The sequence below is a fragment of the Thermobia domestica genome, chromosome 16, assembly GCF_964235325.1.
Source record: "Thermobia domestica chromosome 16, izTheDome1.hap1.1, whole genome shotgun sequence".
Lineage (NCBI taxonomy): Eukaryota > Metazoa > Arthropoda > Insecta > Zygentoma > Lepismatidae > Thermobia > Thermobia domestica.
The window spans coordinates 36359776-36378784 of record NC_137469.1 but is presented as its reverse complement, the minus strand read 5'-3'; the positions used below and the strand labels follow the sequence as shown (position 1 = coordinate 36378784).

General features: G+C 35.0%; 1 protein-coding gene across 4 annotated transcripts in view; it reads left to right on the top strand.

The window, feature by feature from the left end:
* Window positions 1-19009, top strand: part of gpp (DOT1 like histone lysine methyltransferase grappa) — a 140856-nt gene that overhangs the window by 65985 nt on the left and 55862 nt on the right. For all 4 annotated transcript variants that reach the window (XM_081742310.1, XM_081742311.1, XM_081742312.1 and 1 more), the window contains 6 exons: window positions 2385-2491; window positions 9756-9797; window positions 10196-10421; window positions 14645-14860; window positions 16423-16646; window positions 18090-18296. In XM_081742310.1, the coding sequence (XP_081598436.1) occupies window positions 2385-2491; window positions 9756-9797; window positions 10196-10421; window positions 14645-14860; window positions 16423-16646; window positions 18090-18296 (1022 nt within the window). The remainder of the gene's footprint in view (window positions 1-2384; window positions 2492-9755; window positions 9798-10195; window positions 10422-14644; window positions 14861-16422; window positions 16647-18089; window positions 18297-19009) is intronic.

The following is a 19009-nucleotide window of genomic DNA, read 5'->3' as shown; positions in this document are numbered from 1 at the left end:
TTGAAATCTCGCTCAGTTATCGTGATACGTATTGTCCTTTCACAGTTAATTCATTGTACGTCTTTACCAAGTATAATGATATATATATTATCATCATAGTTTCTTGTTTACCAATCATGATAAGAAAGTAGTAAAGCTCCTACGTCTTATGAATACGATGTAAGTTCTGTCTCATAGGTTCTATGAAAAATAACATCATATGAACGAAATTTCTTCTTGTACTCTACTATTTCGTGATTATTTCTCTTATCTCAGGATGAAACTAAACAAAACATCGAGTCATTTGTTTCTGCAAAGTCCTCTTACGTAAATCGAATAAATAAAATAACTAAAACGTGTCTGTATTTCACATCCATTTTGTGTTCATTTTCAGTTTTAATATCTAGTGTATAATTTTACAGCCATTAATATATAAGGCTTATAGTAAATTTTTACCCAATGAAACGGCGAGGCACAAATGTGAATATTAGGGTCTTCCATTATTTCTGTGACAGAGCTAAGAACTTCTGAATAAAGTTTAAAAAAGATTGCAGTTCGTTAGATTTATATTGATTATCTGATTTTTTTCTTAAAGTTGTTACTTGTATTATAGCTTTTATAGTTCATTAAATTTTATGTTTTACTTAGAACGTATGGCGTATGTGTAAGGTAAGTGACCATTGTTTTTACTCAATAAATTCTAGAACAGAATTATGTGACTAGAATTTAGTGACACAAAATAAAATGAAACTGATTTTGTAGTGTTTATTATTTATTTTGTTTGTGATTAATGTTTGTGTACCATTTTCTGTTTGTTTGTTTTAATTTATTGGGATGAATTGGATTTGCATGTATTTATGTAAATTTATGTTTAATTTGAAAATATGTATGGAGTAATCTTGAATGCATTCTATCATTTTAGGTTTCAGTTTGGATCACTAAAGGTGAAATTAAGTCTTTAGATTATTTCACGTACTATTTTCACACGGTTTTTATTTTTTATTTTTTTAATGCATAGGATTGTTTACTCACTTTGTGGTATAAATGTTTTATGGAAACTGAAAAGTTTAAATGTTAAAGTAATGTTAGAAGAGTCAGATTTGACACCTTGTTTTATTTATATCAATTTTTGAAATATCCTCCGTTTATGGAGGAGTTCATCCCTCGTATAAGGAATTTTCTTTTTTCTTGACACTTTAGATCGAAGCACATTTTCAGATTTCACATTAAGCTGTAAGTTCATGTTTCTTTAGCATCGATGTCAGAAAGGGACGTCAAACAAGGAAACTAAATCGTTCGCACATTACATGAGCCTCTGGTGGACATCATACGTGTTGTTCTTCTTTTCTAAAGAGTTTTTTCGTAATAGAATTGCCATTTATAGCATTTTTTCTTAATCATCCACTTACACTGGAGCAAGCTCGCAATTTTATATAAGTATTTAAGGTAAAATTGATAATTTAAAATGTGCATATTTACGCACTTCTATAAAAATTATTTATTTAAGTTTATAAATCTATCTTGGACAATATCCGTTCGTCCAGTGATGAATATACGTATGTTCCCATATACTGACATGCAGAGAAAATAGTTTGGAGAGTTGAAACATAACAATTTCTCTGTTCATTACTTCAAAAGAAATTTAAGTCTGTCTTTTTCTACAATTGAAAATGCTTAATTTCTGTTGTTTAAGTAGCGAGGCTATGTGAGATGTGGACCTACAGCTGGAATCCGAACCTTCGTAATATGCTCAAATTTTTATACTCTTCCACCGAGAACCGAATGCGCGACCACGTGCACCAACGGTGTACGCTTTAGCCACTAGACCAGCAGTGGAGGCTAATATTTGTTGTTGGAAGTTAAGATTGCGAGTCTGTACAATTAATTGTTAAGTTAACCATCATTACAGCAACGAGATTCACCCAAAAGAACATATTAGGGACGCGGTGACACATTAATAGAGGGCTTACCCCTAAGGCGAAGGATATCTTATTTTGATCACAATCCATATGAGTATATAGTTGACATCGTGTCCCTGAGTTCCTCGATATGGCTCTGTTTCCTACGATGATCGTCGTTCTTGCAATTCTGTCATTATTACTTTATCCAATCTCCTCTCTTGTAGACTAAAAGGATAACCAGCGACGACCAATTTAATTGTTCATCAGCGTGCGCCAGTTACATTTCTTATTAATTAAGTAAATATTTAATTTCATTTTAATACCTGAAACGGTAGACATAGAGACAGATTTAGATGAAAGCAGTAAAACAGATCCTCTCTCTTAAGTATCAGCCCAGTAAAATAGTAGGAGAAAATTTTTTATAAGGTAAATTATTTGTCATACAAAAGATAAACAGCACATTCTGAAGTATTAATTCTGTTCTGTATTTATTTATTTTCACAGATATTGGAACAATTATGCATGTATCTGAGATGTCTCCTCTTCGTGGATCAGTATCATGGACGGGAAAGCCAGTTTCATATTATCTCCACATCATTGACCGAACTAAGGTAGGAGCAATCCCTTTTGTTAGCCCTTTTCATGGCCAAAGTTTGTATTTAGATATGTATAAACACTAAGTCATTTGGTACTCAAAATGAATGGTAAATTCCAGATTTTTTTTTTAAATTATAGGAGCCTTTCGTCACAACTCTCATAAAATTTTGTAATAAGAGAATGATTTACTGCGAAAACGTTTTTCAGAAGATTTAGTGTAGGGCGACATATTGTTTGTATTATTTCTTAAAAGTTTAAAAAATATATATATACAGGATACTAGATTGAAAAGCTTAATGCAATAAGGAATGTTTCCATGTGCCAAGTTATTTACTAACAGAATGAATTATATAGCGAAGATTAATGGAATTGTTGTGTAAGGTGATTCCGAAGTTGCATCATATATAGAAATTCAGAAGTCGGAACAGTTTATTAAGAATGTAGTTCCAAAATGTAGTGTGGCCTCGGATATTTCGAACGCATACATCAACAATTTGACCTCATTCAGCGTGCACTGTGCAGCTTCTGGACAAGTGTGACAACATTCACTAGGAGTAGAATGTTGGAAATGGAAAATGCCCGCAATGTCCTAATATACGATCATCTTCAAGTGACTCCATAGGTAGAAAATATCGCATCCGCATCATCTCGATCTACATCCGCAGATACCGGTAATAAGGTAGCAAATGTATACAACTCTCATAATCTATAATAGTCATGATTTTGAAAATATTTTTAAACACAAGAATTTTTTTTTAGAGAGAAAGATGAGCTTATTTTTCTAGATTTTAGCTGCTGAAGAGTGATGCGATTTGTTTACTGTTTCGGTGACCTACGCACTTCTCCAGTTTGTTACAAAAGACAAAGATAATTCTGCTGACCAGTTTTCAGTTTATGAAAGGCGATGTGGTGTGTTAAATTAGGGTTTTGGTTCCTGACTTCTCAGGCTGGAAAAACTTTATTTGAACCACCGCCTGCTCCATCCTCTATACTACCTGTCGAATCACCAGAAATAACAGAGATGATAGGGTACGAATATTTTTCCGAATTCCGCCGCATGGGTGTGAGTGAGTGTGTCTTGTTTGTATAAATCTCATAGCGGAAGATACATTGTGTGATTCAGTGTTTTCGCAAATTAAAATTTATTACTGTTGTATGCCCTTTTCTAAGGCACAAAGAGGCATTTTAGAATACGTTAGGGTATCGTTTCATGAAATACAATTAGTATCCAACTACAGAATAATGGTTAAGTAAAATATCAAGACATGGTATTTCAGATACTAAGGGAAGTAACTGAATTCCTCCAGACAGATCTGTTGTTTGTTGTCAAAATTCTGTGAAAGTTTTTTTTTTTTTTTTGGTATTTTTTATTTTTATAATTGTAAAGTTTGGAAGCTGGAACAAGACTGTGCTCAAGTGTTATCTGAATATTAGTAATAGACGACTAGAACCACCACCTAGAAAGGCGAACTTCCATACTCTAAGCTGTGTTACGTTCGCCTTATTAAAGGACTTACCATTTCGTTGTGGCTGCTATACCGAATTTCAAGAAATCGGTAGAATCACTTGGAAATATGAACCAGTTCTGCAGAATACACTTTGTTGAACTGTCACAGTGAAGAAAAGTACAAGTTGCTGTTATCAAAAATAATAGTGAAAAAATTTGAGAAAGCACTATTCACATATACGCAGAAAGCATAAACAAGGCGTTTTGATTTTCTTGTAGATTCAAACCCATTTCCAGACAGACAGTTGAAACTCTAAAAATGAGTAGGCCTACTGGACAATTTCCACTATTTCGTATTATTATTATTATTATTATTATTATTATTAATCTTTTGCAATTTTTTCGTTTTGTTTATTAAATTTTGGTCCAACAGGTAATCGTAAGATCGTTGGCCCTTAGGTCAGTCTTTTGTTGTTCTAGTGTTAAATTTAGCCTTGTGCAGGATATATACGTATCAGGTACAAAATTTCTTCAGTTGGCCTAGGAAAAGATGTGCGATGTATAAGAATGCATCTTGGAGAGATGGATAGTGAAGTCTGACTTAATTTTATAGTGTGTAAATTCAGTGATAAGATTCAATGGCAGTCTAGTGTTTCTGGTATGATGAGTTGTCACTCTTTTGTCAATAATAATGATAATAATAATAATAATAATAGCAGCAGCAGCAGTATAATTGTGGTGGTACTCAGTCAACACAAGCAATGTGAGCTACTAGTGTTGGTCTTATCAACTGAGTAGATCATAGTTTAATTGCTTGGAGTATGTTTGGTCTATTTTGGATTTATTTCTTTGAGAAAATAAGGATACTTTATGTAGGCCTATCTTCACTTAAATATTATTTATTTTTATATGTGAAATATCTATGCAAATCACAAATTATATGGCATTACCGACATACAGCTTACGACGATTACATGTCTATTGCGCTCTTTTTTGTGTTTCCGTCAAAAATTGGGAAAAAATATGCTGAATTACTGTATAGTTACATTGAAATTGACGAGAACAAGCCTCGGCTGTCCTGCTACCTAGCGGCCAATTTCTTGGTTTTATCGTATGCTATGAATCGTTGTTTCGATAGGCAGTATAGAGAGCCAGCGAGAGGAGAGTGACTTCAGCGGGCGGTGATTTGAATACATTTTCAAGTCCAATGGTCTGAAAATTTTCAGCTTTATCAGACGGGCTTTGGCGGCAATATATAATCGATGCTTCGGGAAATCGTGTATTGGTGTACGAGCTTTTCGCTCATATCTGTTCTGTTTATCAATACAAAACTTGGTATACATATTTCTTATCCCCTATACTATTTTTTGAGATATATTTGGATTGTGTGCTTTTACCCAGGGCCACTCCATAGGGGTCCAAAGTTGATGGGAGGGATTTCTGGAGGAAATTTTGCCGACATTCTCGCAGTTTTCCCTGTTCAAGTACGTTAGAGGCCCCAATACATAGTGCCTCTGCAAAGCTTGTTTCATGCTGAAGAGAATGAACTATAAACCATGACTTTCCAATGAACAGTGTTGACGCAGTAGCTACTTAACTACGAGTCTACGATTTTCTTTATACTAGCAGGATCAATGGGCCCCAGGGACTTACTCCGTTGTCCACGGCACCTAATTTTTTGTGCATGAACATATCTATATTTATCGAATTGACTAAGTTTGATTAGGAAGTAAAATGTGCATTGGAGAATTTTTCACATACATACTAAGCAAGTGAATCCCTACTTCCATGCCAAGTTTGGTCAAGACCAGATCTCTAGATCGCTTATATATATGTAATATAAAAATCTACATTGTCTAGCATTACATTACAGAAGAGTGGCTGAATCGTTTGAAATAAAAAAAAAAATGAACATAGGTAGTACTTGGTCCAAACTGGAATTTTGATCTTTAAATGAAATTCATCTCCTAATAGAGTGGGATTCAAAATTTGTTTCAAAAATGCATTATCCTATAAGTTCTTCATGTTAAGGAGATAAAACTCCAGCGTTAAAGTCGTTATTAAAAATTAAATGGTTACGTCGCAACAGTTTCGAAAATTCCGCTGTTAAAGGTAGAAGGAGGGTGCAGTTTCTTAAATGTTTCAATTTCAGATTTTGTATGCTCAATGTGAGGAAGCGGCTGAACCGTTTCAAGTGAAATTTTGAACATAGTTACAACTTGGGTCGAGCTTGGCTTTTATCATTTCACTTTGATTGTAGCACAGTGGTCCCGGGTAGCGTAGTCGCTAACGCTCCCGTCTTCGGTGCGATCGGTCCCAGGTTCGATTCCCGGTGAGAAAACTCGGTCGAAAAAGTGTAAAAAGCTTTTTCGGGCCAGCCATTCTGAATGAGGTTTTTCTCGTTCACACCAGGCAAATGCCGGGGTGGTATCTAACATACAGGTCCCAGGCCGCTTCCTTCCTTCCCTTTTCCTGGATAATGTGCTCACCGAGGGACGTCATCCCTCATACCTGATGGACTAACATGGCCATAGATGCCGAAAGCTCAGAAATCTAAATCCTAAATCCTTTAATGTAGCATGCATATAATAATAATAAGAAGAGAGAAGGAAATATGTATTACAAATATTTTTCGTAAACCTTATTTTTTCCTTCGAGGAGCGGACATTATCGTGAAAAAAAAATAAAATGAAGTGACCGAAGTTTATATATATATATATATTTATTTTTTTTATATCAGAGATAACACTTAACAAAGATGTTGAAATTTTGGTTGCGGACACTTTCCATATACCACACTTCAGTAATACTTAGATTATCAGATTTTCATCCACAGTGAAGAAAATGAAGTTTCAATTTTAAAACACATTTATTGCATTGGTGACCAAGAGGTTTTATTTGTTTTAAGTATCTTCTGTAAGTAGAAGCTATTACATTAATACATTAATTCTGTATAGAGCTATCACATTCGCGTGATGGTTGTTAATATGTGATGTAATTATGGAATTAGTCATCAATTTCAGGCAAAAACAGTGTAACGTTCGTGTAATTCATATAAAATTTTATGAAGGCTTGTCCTGATTTATTTTATGTGTGTTAAAAAGAAAAAGTCAATTTTTAGCCAGTTTTGAGAGCATGAATGGCTTTTTGTTCTGTTTTAGTGCTTTGCTGAAGTGCTTCAAATTTGCATGCTTTTGTGAATTAGAGAAGTATGTAGTGTTGGCCATAAAAGGGCTAATTATTTATATACTGTTAATTATTATTTTAATTTTTAAAATGTTTTAATATTCTTGTCATGTTAAATACAATAGTTTTGTTATATATTTTAGTTTTGTGTGTTAGAGAACAGAGAAAATTGAAAGTCTTGAATCTAGTTAACTTGGCGTAAAAGCGAAATAGACTGAGGATCTTTAGGGTTTTCTTTTAGTGATACATTAGCTTCAATTTCCTTCTTGAGTGTTTCGGCCAATGTTGGTAAGGGAAAAAGAGGATTCCATTTCTCAGACGGAAATAATGAATAAATGCAACAATTTTTACTGGGGGCAAATATTGCCTAAATTGCTGATAGATATGTATGGTTAGATCAGAGTAGGTTCAATGTTGGGTTTGAAAAGCAAAATAAAATGTATTTAAGAGGCGAAAGCTCGATAGAACTAGAGACGTAGCTTTTTGTGTATGAGAAAGTGTCTCGGTCATGGAATCTAAGTAAGAGTCCCAGTTTTGTACCACTATCATCCATTTTAAGTGTTACGTGAGGAATTTCATAAATTTCCGAGTAACACTCAAAGCGGTTGCGGTAACACAACAATATATCTCATTTTAATACTTATTTTCCCCTTTTTGTCTACGAACAATTCGAGGTTTGACAGTGAAATCCATTTATGAAGTCGGAATAGCAATTGATTTCCTTATACCACATCAATTTTAAGTGCTGATTAAGAAAAATTCTGAGACTGAAAAATGCAGGACAAGGAAAATCGAACCCGAGTCTCTGGTTTAATTCACTTAGCGTTCTTAGTTATTATGGAAACAGTAAAGTCCGACTGAGCCATTTTCAATGAAAAATTGTCCCCATCCAAAACCCGCCTGTAACACCGTTGCATTCAATAATTTAGAACAAGTAGACCATTGTACGTACGATGTGATGTATAGGGAATTCCCTGCATCAAAGAAATTCACACCAAAAATGATCCAGTTGTTTAGAAGTTGCATATATATCATGTATGGGAATAGGGTTTGGTTTGCGTTTTGCTTGCTTCTCTACAATATGTGAATAGGTGCTAGTAACAGTAGAGCCTCGATTATCCGAGTTAAGGTAAACCTAATTAGCCTTAGATAATCTGCACTCGGATAATTCAGATTTTCTGTACAATGAAGATCAGTAGTAAAGGTATGAGGTACAGCATAATAATTAAATAAACGTGTGTTAATTGCTGTACAGCATGTTCAGTTATTTTAATGTAACATGAAAAGTAAGTAAAAATAAATAAAACAGAAAATTAAAGTAAAAACTCAGTATTTTTCAAAATTACGAGGGCAGATCGGAAAGTAACGCACAATATTTTTTTTTTCCTGCAAAAAAGTTTAATATGTATCAAAACCAAAGCACAAATGAACTTACATCTTGGACCTACTTTTCTACATAGCCACCAAGTTTCTCAGCACATTTCTCCCAGTGTGGTACCAGTTTCAAGATGCCTGTTCGTAGAAGTCCGTTTGGTTGGAACATAGTCATCTGCGGACTGCTGATTTCACTTCCACATCTGTCGCAAAGTGTTGGCCAGGAATTTCTTCATGGGACCAAGGAAGTTCGCAGGTGCACACGCCGGTCGTTGAAAATTGCTGTCTGGATGGCGCAGATATTCTGCGGTGTTGAAGCTGTTACCGGCGGCCCGGAGTGTGGCGCATCACTAAGGTTTTCACGGCCTTCTTCAAAGAATGCACACCACCTGGAGACATTGCTACGGTCCATACAATCGTCCCCATACACGCCACGTGAATTTCACTCGGTGTATGCCCTTTGGCCCACAAAAGTCTAACCACACTTCGCTGCTCTTCACCCGTGGGCGACAGTAACATGTGCGCCATGTTTGTTTCGTAGTTCAGTCTTTTCTCGCTAGTACTACACAGAACAAAATACCCTCTGTGGCGCAAACTTCAAACACTCGTCATGCAGTTTCATCATTCCAGCTGCAATACTTAGGAAAAAAAAATGTGCGTTACTTTCCGATCTGCCCCCGTATATCGTAAAATATTCCTGAAGTTGCGAAGATGATTGTTGACAGCAGCACATATGATTGCGAAGTTGTTCTATTACTGTGCGCAGGGGCGTGAAGATTTATCAGAGAGAAGACCTAGAAAAGGAATGACAAAATTTTCCGAATACTATAACGAGAGCTAGTGATCCTGGGAGTAGGGCGTTCGAACTTTCTCGATTTCTTTTGAATTTTTTTTTTTTTTTTTTTTTCTGTGTTAATTTATACTAATTGCCGCGACTTCTCAGCATCTGCTAGTACACTAAGGCATGCCATTTAAAACGTCATTCGTTGCGCTGTTTCCGAAATATAATGCAAGCATTGTGGTATATGACATAGTTTTACAGTTTGCTTTTCCTTTCAAAAATTGTATTTTACACTACATTAACATGTTACGCTTATACAAGTCACGTTAATTGCTGTTTTCAGAACCTAAAGATCCAAAGTCTACTTATCAAAAGTCTATAATTAATGGAGAAAATATTTCAGTAGAAGGTTTGCATGTTTTGAAAATAGGACACTTACCTTTGATTTGTTAATAGACTGTCATCAAGCAAGGCTTCTCTTCTATTTCAGTTGGAGCGCTATTTCCAAAGATTAAAGAATCCTAAACTCAGGGTAAGTGCAGGACTTACGAGGAGAGGTGGTTACTTACGTTTTTATCTTTTAAATTAACTGTAGAACATCTTCCAACACTAAGTTTTCTAATCATTTTTTTGTTTTATCCTGTGGTACTTTGGCATATTTCTGCTTTTTTAAAAAAGTAAGCAAAAACAGAGAACAAATTAATAGATAAAAGAAATTAGCTTAATTAGTTATTAGAATATTGAAAAATTGAAATCTGATATGCCTAATACTTTCCCTGTTAAAGAGCATAATGAATTCCCTAAAAGCCAAAGTAGCACTAACATATCTAGTTGGAGTCTTCTTGTGCTGTTTTTTAAAGAATATCCTAAACAAAATTACTTAAATGTTAGGAAGGTATCTAGTACTGTAACCAAAGAAATTTATTTCAGGAGGATGAAAACACACCGCCGCGTGGTAATCGAGCACGCCGGGATTTGACCAAACAATTAAATACAGATTCTAGCTCAAACGATTCTCGTGATATACGGGACAGTGATGATAGCAGTGCTGTCATTGGACCTACCACTCGAAGAGCCTGGAGTGATTGGTGCAGTAATAGTAATAAAGGCAAAAGCAGTAAAGAAAGTCAAAGCGAAGAGGAGACCAATACAAGCAGTAAGTTAGTTTTTTTGTTCTTATGAAAGTGTATTTCACATCTTGTAGGAATTTAAAAGGGGTCACTTGTTGAAAACAAGGAAAGACTAATGATATATCTTTAAAACAAGTAAATTAATTAATTAATTAATAAAGATAAACCTACATTAATGATAAAATGAAAATTAGTGTTTCGTCTTGAAATCAGTGGGTTCGAGCAAAGATAAGACAGTATATATTGACGTAAGTGTGTGCGGGGGGGGGGGGGGGTCTGCGCGGATACAAAATATCGCATTCGCAACATTTCTATCCGCATCCGGAGGTAATGAGATAAATGTATTTAGTTTATTTGTTTTATAAGAATTATGATTTCGATTTCAAAAATAATTTCTAACATGATTATTGTAAATACATAATTTCGTAGATTTGTAAATCCTATATGATACAGACTAAATTCAAATTAACAATAACTACAAGAAAGTGATCATTAGTTCTTTTGGTGTTATGCATAGAAATGTAAATGGTTGATTAGTCTTACAAGAAAGAAGGGGTGTTATGAATGTCTGCACTCCCGTGGAAGAAGTTTACACCCTGATGAAGACCACAGGAAAGAAATAAGTGGTCGAAAATTCAATAAATAATATACTCTATGCAAATTAGAAGTAACAATTTTAATTTCATTTATACTATCCCTTCTATTTGCAAGTAATTACGTTACAAGTGCCATAAAATCCATGCAAACTCAAAAGTTACGAAAATTAATGATCTTAAAAAGAAAGAAAGAAAAAGTTCTCCCTGGTACATATTTCTGATGAGAAAATTGCAAACTTCCATATCTGTCAAATAATTAGAACATTAAAACGAAACAAACAAAACATTACTTACAAGAAACGAGTATCTTCGTTTAACACGTAAAGGTGAGAGTAAAGTAAGAGGTTATTGAGAAAAGAACAAGCCGCCTCGAGAAAACTTGCATAAAAAAAAAAATTAAAGAATGAAAAGAGATGAACCAATGAAACACAGTTTTGGTGTTGACCCAGTGATACCAAACACTCTTTGTTTATACAAGGAGTCGATAACTAATAGTGCTTCTAAAAATGATCCCAAAAGTTGTCTTCGCGAGCCGCCACCTTTTTATGCGGCCAAGAAAATAAAAATGCACTCGCAAAAAAACTATATTGATGTGGGTATCTGCATCCGTGCAGACCCTCTACATATAGACAAGATAGACAAGACGTAAGCTGCACTCCCCCAAAATTAATATGGAGATGGAGGGCTCCGTAGAGTTGAGTAGTTTTAGCTGTTCTCAAGTGTGGAAGTAGGAAATATTAAATATAAACAAAAAACCTGAAATTCGTATAAAATCATTATTTGTTAAAATGACAGTATACCTAGATATAGGTATATATATTATTAAGGATTTACTAAGAAAATGCTTAAAATGCAAAGGTACCGTTTTTTAATAGCGCGTGTGCTATTACATAATTATTTACGAAATATAATTGTCACCCATACACACGGCTTCACTAAATTTCTTGTGGATACCTTTAGAGCAAATAAATCCGTGTAAAAACCACTTCACGAATCAGCCCTTAAGCGATACCTAATTCTGATTTAGTGTCTTATGTGATTGAAGTATAGACCAACATAAAATATCTTTGGTTGCATGTACCGCTAAACAGTTGCGATTTTCGGTGCTATTCTGCCACAAATATTTAGTTAGCTTGTACAATCGCTTTTTTTTATGTGTGTGTGTGTTTTGTTATATTTGTTTTTATATCCCAGTGCGAAGTGATTAAATTGTTTGCAAGAGTACATTTACTCCTTTTTCTGGTAACACTATAGATTCCCGTTTTCTTTCATAAGTTTTGTATTGTATAATCTTAGCTCTTCGGTGAGAGAGAGAGTATAATTCTTCTTCCGAGTTTTTATTTGGCAGCATATGTATGATCCACCTGTGCGTGATCTTTCATTCTTATCTCACTTTCAAGTAATTTTATTATTACGTTCACTGCTTAAACCACAGTATGATACCTGGTAATGCTAGTAAGGTACGGGTCATCTAACTCAAATATTCGTACACTGTACCACCTGTTACAAATATACCTCCTGTTGGTCTAGGACTGTTCTGAATTCTTTCCGTACACGTGCAGAGTTCGATTCCCGCTGGAAGTGTTCTCATGTGAATCCCAGTAATGGTTCGGATCCTGCTTTAAGCAGTAGGTCCTATCCCATGCAGTTTCAGTGCTGAAAATATCTTTGGTTGCATGTTAATCAAAAAGAGGAACTCCTTTAATCAGTTAATTTGGTGACAAATACTGTCATACTATGAGCTCTTCGATGTCTATGACAGATATCAGAATGCTGTCCTGTTTCCTGTGTGTACATCATTAGCCGTTCTGTGCAATAGTGTACTAGATAGGTGTCAGCATCCTCAGCCGTAACTAGTTCAAATTCTGAAAAATATTGAACTACCTTTTGCCCCTTTGTAACAATTTCTCAATCTTAAAATCTTTTCTTATACCATCTATAGTACTAGTTCACCTACACAATTTGTTTGCCTTATACACTGCTACATCATTACAGCAATCCACAGTAGATTTGAATATGTAATTACTTGGGGTGTCTGATTCTGTACACACTATACATAGCACAGGAGATGTAAATAAATAAATAAATGAATAAATGTAATCATAATCACTGTATAGGGGAATAGATATTCTGAAACAACTAAATCAAGAGTATTAAAACATAAATGGGATTTACAGCAATTTCGAACATAAATTTAACACAAAAAGAGGGAATAAAAAAAGTTATAATTTCTAACCGTGGAAATTTAGCAAGTTAAAACAGGGCCTTTTTTCCCCATTTATATTTGATCGAATGAGTTATCAAAAATGTGCGACTTCTATGTATAAAACTGGTGTAACTTCTTTATAAACTGGTTTCTGACACGTAACGAAGTTATACGTACCGTTAACCTAGGATTGTGGGGTAGGTTTCGATGCATATTCAAGAAAGAGAGAGAGAGAGAGAGAGAAAAAAAGTGTTGTAAAACCTTGAAAACACATTGGCAAAGAGAAAACATAACCAGTGACTTTCAGATCCATGCAATATACCCTGCTTGGCAATTTGGAAAGACATAAGGCAGTGTCCTAGAACACATTGATGGACGAGCTGTACCAGCGGGAGGGTTGTCTGTTGGCATTATTTTGAGTGCTGTTTTGTGGTTCCGGGGGCGGGGGGGTAGGTCCTGGAATGAGGAAAACGAACAAAGTTTACAAATAGGTTGCGATTTTTCTGGATTTAGGTAGATTATTTAAAAGAAAAGTTTGTATTATAAAACCTAAACAACGATATAATGATCTGTATGACAGCAAAATAGTAGGAAGTAAATAAATTGACATTCCTCACTGAAGTGTTTTCTTGGGATTTATATATTGGCTCGAATCACCCTTTCACTGATAAACTCTTCAAAAATCTGAATTTCATTAACTAAAAGAATCTGATGAAGCGTAAGTCCTAAAGTGTGCTTGTCTATAGAGGCGCCCCTTTCAAGAATAAGAAGAAAAATTTGCACTAAAACGTTTCTATCTAAAGAATGGTCTAACCTTTACCTCTGCCATTAGTTGTATGTTTCTAAATTTCTAGGGACGAAAGATTGCTCGACAGTCACTGAAACTGCAGATTTGTAAAGAACAATTTAATAGCAAAGTGTTGGTAATTCTGCGTCCGAAACAGGTCTTAAAGTTATACTATTAATTGTTAAATTTGTATGAAAGATCTGTTAGAAATCTGCTTATGAGTTTTACTCTTCTTGAGTATTTAAAATGTAGAATCTGAGTTAGTATTTTAAATTACGCAAAGAACAAGGAAGCCTCTAATGAGGATTGAGTCCCTTAATGAAGGGGAATACGGTAATACCCTTAATGATAGACCTTTAGATCATGAAAGAGCATTTCTTAGAGCTGAAATGAAAGTTCGTGGTAGAAAGTGTCGTGTCAGTGGGGTTTCTTCTGTTTCCTGTTATTTTTATTCCATTACTGTTCCTTTCATCATTCACTTCCATTAATTTTCTTGAACCTAAAGTAAATAATTGAGAGTTAAAGGATTCATGTCATTTGTATTGAGAATGCAATCAAGACACTACGTCACATATTTGCAGTCGTGTGTGGTACTTATTTATCTTCACAACCAATTGATATTTTTATTGTTAATTACTTATTGCACATTTTATTCCTTAGCCAAATCCAAAGCATCATCGCGTCAAGCAAAGAAGAAGCTACGTCGAAAGCTTTCAAGACCAAGCAAACCAGTAATCGTACCCCAGCGCGTGTCATCTCGACCTACAAAGAGCAGAAGTAGAGGCCGAGTGAATCGTAGAAAACAAAAGAAGGCTATTAAAATTAATGGCTTGGATTTGTTACATACGCAGACATTACTTAGTACTTCTCCACAGGGTGAGTATATTGGTTTGAATCGTATATTTTCTTATATTTGGTTTTTGTCGTGTACATTTTCAAAAGTTTTATTCATCAGTATGCTGAAACTTCGTATTTAAAATTATATATATATATATATATATATATAAAAGTAGTTCGCTATAATATTAATAATTATGTATTTGTAAATCCCAATGTGTATCAGTTTGTAATTTTTTACTTTAAAGAGTATTCATCATTAGTCAGTGACACTATAAAATAATTTTGTTTGGCGAGCTTACAAATCTATCTTAGATTTAGTCGGATCTAGAAACATATTAATGCGATATTCCGAAGAAAGAAAGAAAAGAAAGTCCATATATTGATTTGTGATACTTCTGAGAAATAAATTTAGAATATGTTGTAAAATTTATGCACAATGCTTTCTTTATCACAGTGGAAATAACAGTACTGGTATCGTTAGTTAACTTATACTTCCGAATTCCTTATGGCATAGGAGTAAGGGAACTGAAAATATCTTGGAGTTGTGAGAATGGCAGCGCTAGCTCAATTTTAGAGCGTTCACCTCTGATGAGTGGGACCCCTGGAATGATCCCAGCTGGCGCCAAATAGACTGTGTGGTGTACAAACTTCTGCACATGGGTTTTCTCGGGGCTGGCCCATTTCCTCACACTTTTTTCATGCTACCATTTCATTTGTTATCATTCCCGTTTTCCGTAGCCTTGGAGCATAACGTAGGACGTTAAACTAACAAGTCAACTGAAGTATTGTTATATCAACAAATGCATACAGTGTAATAGAATTAAATTTACCCAACACATGTAAAAATATTGGTAAAAACATTTCACTTCAAAAATTAAGAAACAATTAGGAATATACTGAACTACAGGTATTGTAGGTAGCCTCAACCAGAACTCCAGCACACGTAATCTCACGTTTGATGTAAGCGTGGTATAGTTGAGAGTTCTTTCATTGATGTTTTATTTATGGGTTTATGTATACTGAACGTAAGGTTAATCGGAGTGTGTTAATCATATCACATATTCCTTTCCTTAACAAAAATTTGTATTTCAGAATTTGTTTTTGTACCCCGTATTGGTATCGCAAGAGACTGTGAACCTGAGGAATGAAGTGAAAATGCTTTATGCATATATATTCTCAACTAGTCATAATTGTTACAAAATTATAATACTCAATTGCAGGTATAAAGTTCAGTTCAGTGCTGCCCCTTCAGTCTACTAGAACGTATTGCAGAAGAACTAATGTTGAGCCATCAGATCCCCCCCCCTTTTTTTTTAAGTAGATCATTTTATTGAAGCAAAATTTACCTTTGTGTTGCAGTCAACGAAGACTGACGGACCAGAAGTAGTATGTTCAAGTGGTAGCTCTGAAGTTGATTCACTACCTTAGGTTAACACAAAAAATAGTAGTATACCAGAAATCAAACCTCGAACCATAATGCTTACTACTTGGTTACACGAGAGGACTCAGTTTATTAGATAATCATACTGTACAGTGACTAATAATAAAGCATTAATAATCCTACATTTTTCCTTGTTTTCTTTCCTTTCTTTTTTCAGCCGTTGGTAAGAAGTTACCCCCTGCTCCTGGGTGTGTAGATCAACAGCTGACATGCCTGAGTACTGGCGCAGGCCATACTGAACTAGAAATCCGTCCTGGAGATACACCTTACGCTCTCCAAGTTCTTCTTGATATGTTCCGAGCTCAATACCAACAAATGGTCGACATGATGAAATCTCCACAGTACAAAGAAGATGTGGAGCAACAGATCGAAAAAGAAAAAGTACGTTTGTTTATTTTAGAAAGACTGTACAAAAAATATTTGTAAGATTGCAATTTTCCGTTTTTACCTGTTCACCTCTCATCTCTTCACGGCCTCATTTTAATATGGGTTAAAAACAGAAGGTCCTACAAACGTTACATATGTAGCGTTTACTAAGGCTATAGATGTTTTGTAAACAGTGACGACGCTAGATAGAGACGAAGGTCCTTCGATGTAGCTACGTAAAATTATCTATTGCGTTATATAAAATAGAGCTGCTCCACCTTCATTTGTTTTCTCTCTCCCCAATATAAAGAAGTGAAAACTGGCGTCATCATCTTAAGTACAGTTATCTTAAAGAAGGGTTCAGGTTTTGATCAGGCTTCAATCTTTAGAAATTTTCTCAGTCTATAGAGATACCTTTATTAAAAGGCTTGATCACTTCTTTGTATAAGAGTCCACGTCCAAGAAGGATCATCCCGTAAACCTGTGGTAATTAGTGTTGAGCGTGCGACAACATTATTTTGATTTTTTTTAAAAATTTATTATTATATATTAGTAATGACTACACACACACAGACAAAGGATGTGCAAGTCAAATGAAGACACAAATTACCTTCATTGTTTCCAGAATTAATAAAAGCAATATTAGAAACGTAGTTCTTCGTCCAGTGAGTCAAAAGTGGAAATAGGATATATGATAGAAGGACATGACAGATAACCAACTGTGTTTTTGGCGAAAGGGTGTCATATATCGACTTTGCGGGAAGTCGGCAAATTTCATTTCATCAGCCTACAAATAGGCTGAGATCTTGAAGCTCCAAAGGCTTTGAGATATAACTTAATTATTGCATTTCTTTTGTGCAAATTATTCAGTTGGAAGACTGTGTGTTTTGAAAGCTAATTACGAGCTATGGTAATAGTCAATATACGTGTAGCAAATAAAAAAAAATTACAAAGTTTCATACTTACTGAAGGTTCTAAACACTAAGTAGCACTTGCGAGAAACACGATCCTCATCCTCAACTTGCTTACGTGTGAAAAACGTTATAAAGGTGGAAAAAAAAAAAAAAAAAAAAGTGGGAAGGTAAGAAGCATAAAAATATACGACGTAGATACACACTTCGTCAAAACCTTAACTTTGGCACATGAACCATGATCGGCTGTGCCGTAATTTAGTTTTTGACGTGAAGTGTATTCTACCTCGAATTTTTGTATGTTTTTATTTATTTATTTATTTATTTATTTATTTATTACCTTTCCACATGTTTTTACCTTCACAAACGTTTCTCTTTTTTTTCTTTCTTCCAAATGTAAGGTGAGGATAAAAACCGTGTTGTTTCGATTACTGAGTATTTGGGACCTACGCGGTGAGTATGGAGCTCCGTCATTTATTCTTATTTGTTATATTGATATTGCATTCTTTATACACAGATTAACTAACAAATGTAATTATTTTTGTAGGAAAGAAACGGAAAACTTATGAATAGAATTGTTCAGTTAGAAAAACAGATAAAAGTTCTCATAGACGACAGCGTGGCGTTGTTAAAAACGAGGATGTCTGAGCTGGGAATCAATGCTACTACACCAGGAGACCTTCTGGCTAAAGCTAAAGAGATAGTTTTGAGACACAAGGAGCTTCAGGCCCAAGCTTCCAGTCTTCAGAGTCAGGTACGCAAAAAATAAAATCTTTACTTTGTTTCCGTTTTATTTGTGTTCCTTTCCCAGAAAGAAAGAGGGGGGGGGGGGGCTCGTGTTCTAATTGTGATTTATTGACGCAGTTCCAGTGCTGTATATAATAATTGCATAAGCTTGCTTGAAGACTTACTTTTATATAGAAAGAGGTGGCCTCGTACAAGAGATGAGATGAAATAAGTCACCGATAAACGTATACATTTCCTAAATTTCCTCAATGACTTAATTAAGACTGGTAAATTTATCTACGCGTTTATACAGGGTGTCCACCCACCGGGAAAAACCGGGAAACCGGGAAATAGCCGGGAATTCCATAAACCTGGAAAAAACCGGGAATTTCTCCAAAGAACCGGGAAACACAACGATAATAGCCGAAGAAGGCCGAAAGTTAAAAACGAAAGGCGTAGCTCAATTGTTTTCTACCGATAAGTCACTCGGCGCTTCTGAATTCATGATCCGTTGGGTCGGATTCATCGTCATCCTATCGGTATCCACCGTTTTGGGCGTCCGAATTCAGCATCAATGATGAATCGCAAATGAACGTGGCGACGGTGAAACAGGCGATCGCTTGAATCCTACGTTGAGGTTCGCTTATCGACCATGTTAGTTTTGTATTTAGAAAAAAGAATAGAGTAGTGATGCGTCAAAGGGGGTTGTTTGAAACCTGAAAGAGCGCTATGTTGTAGTCA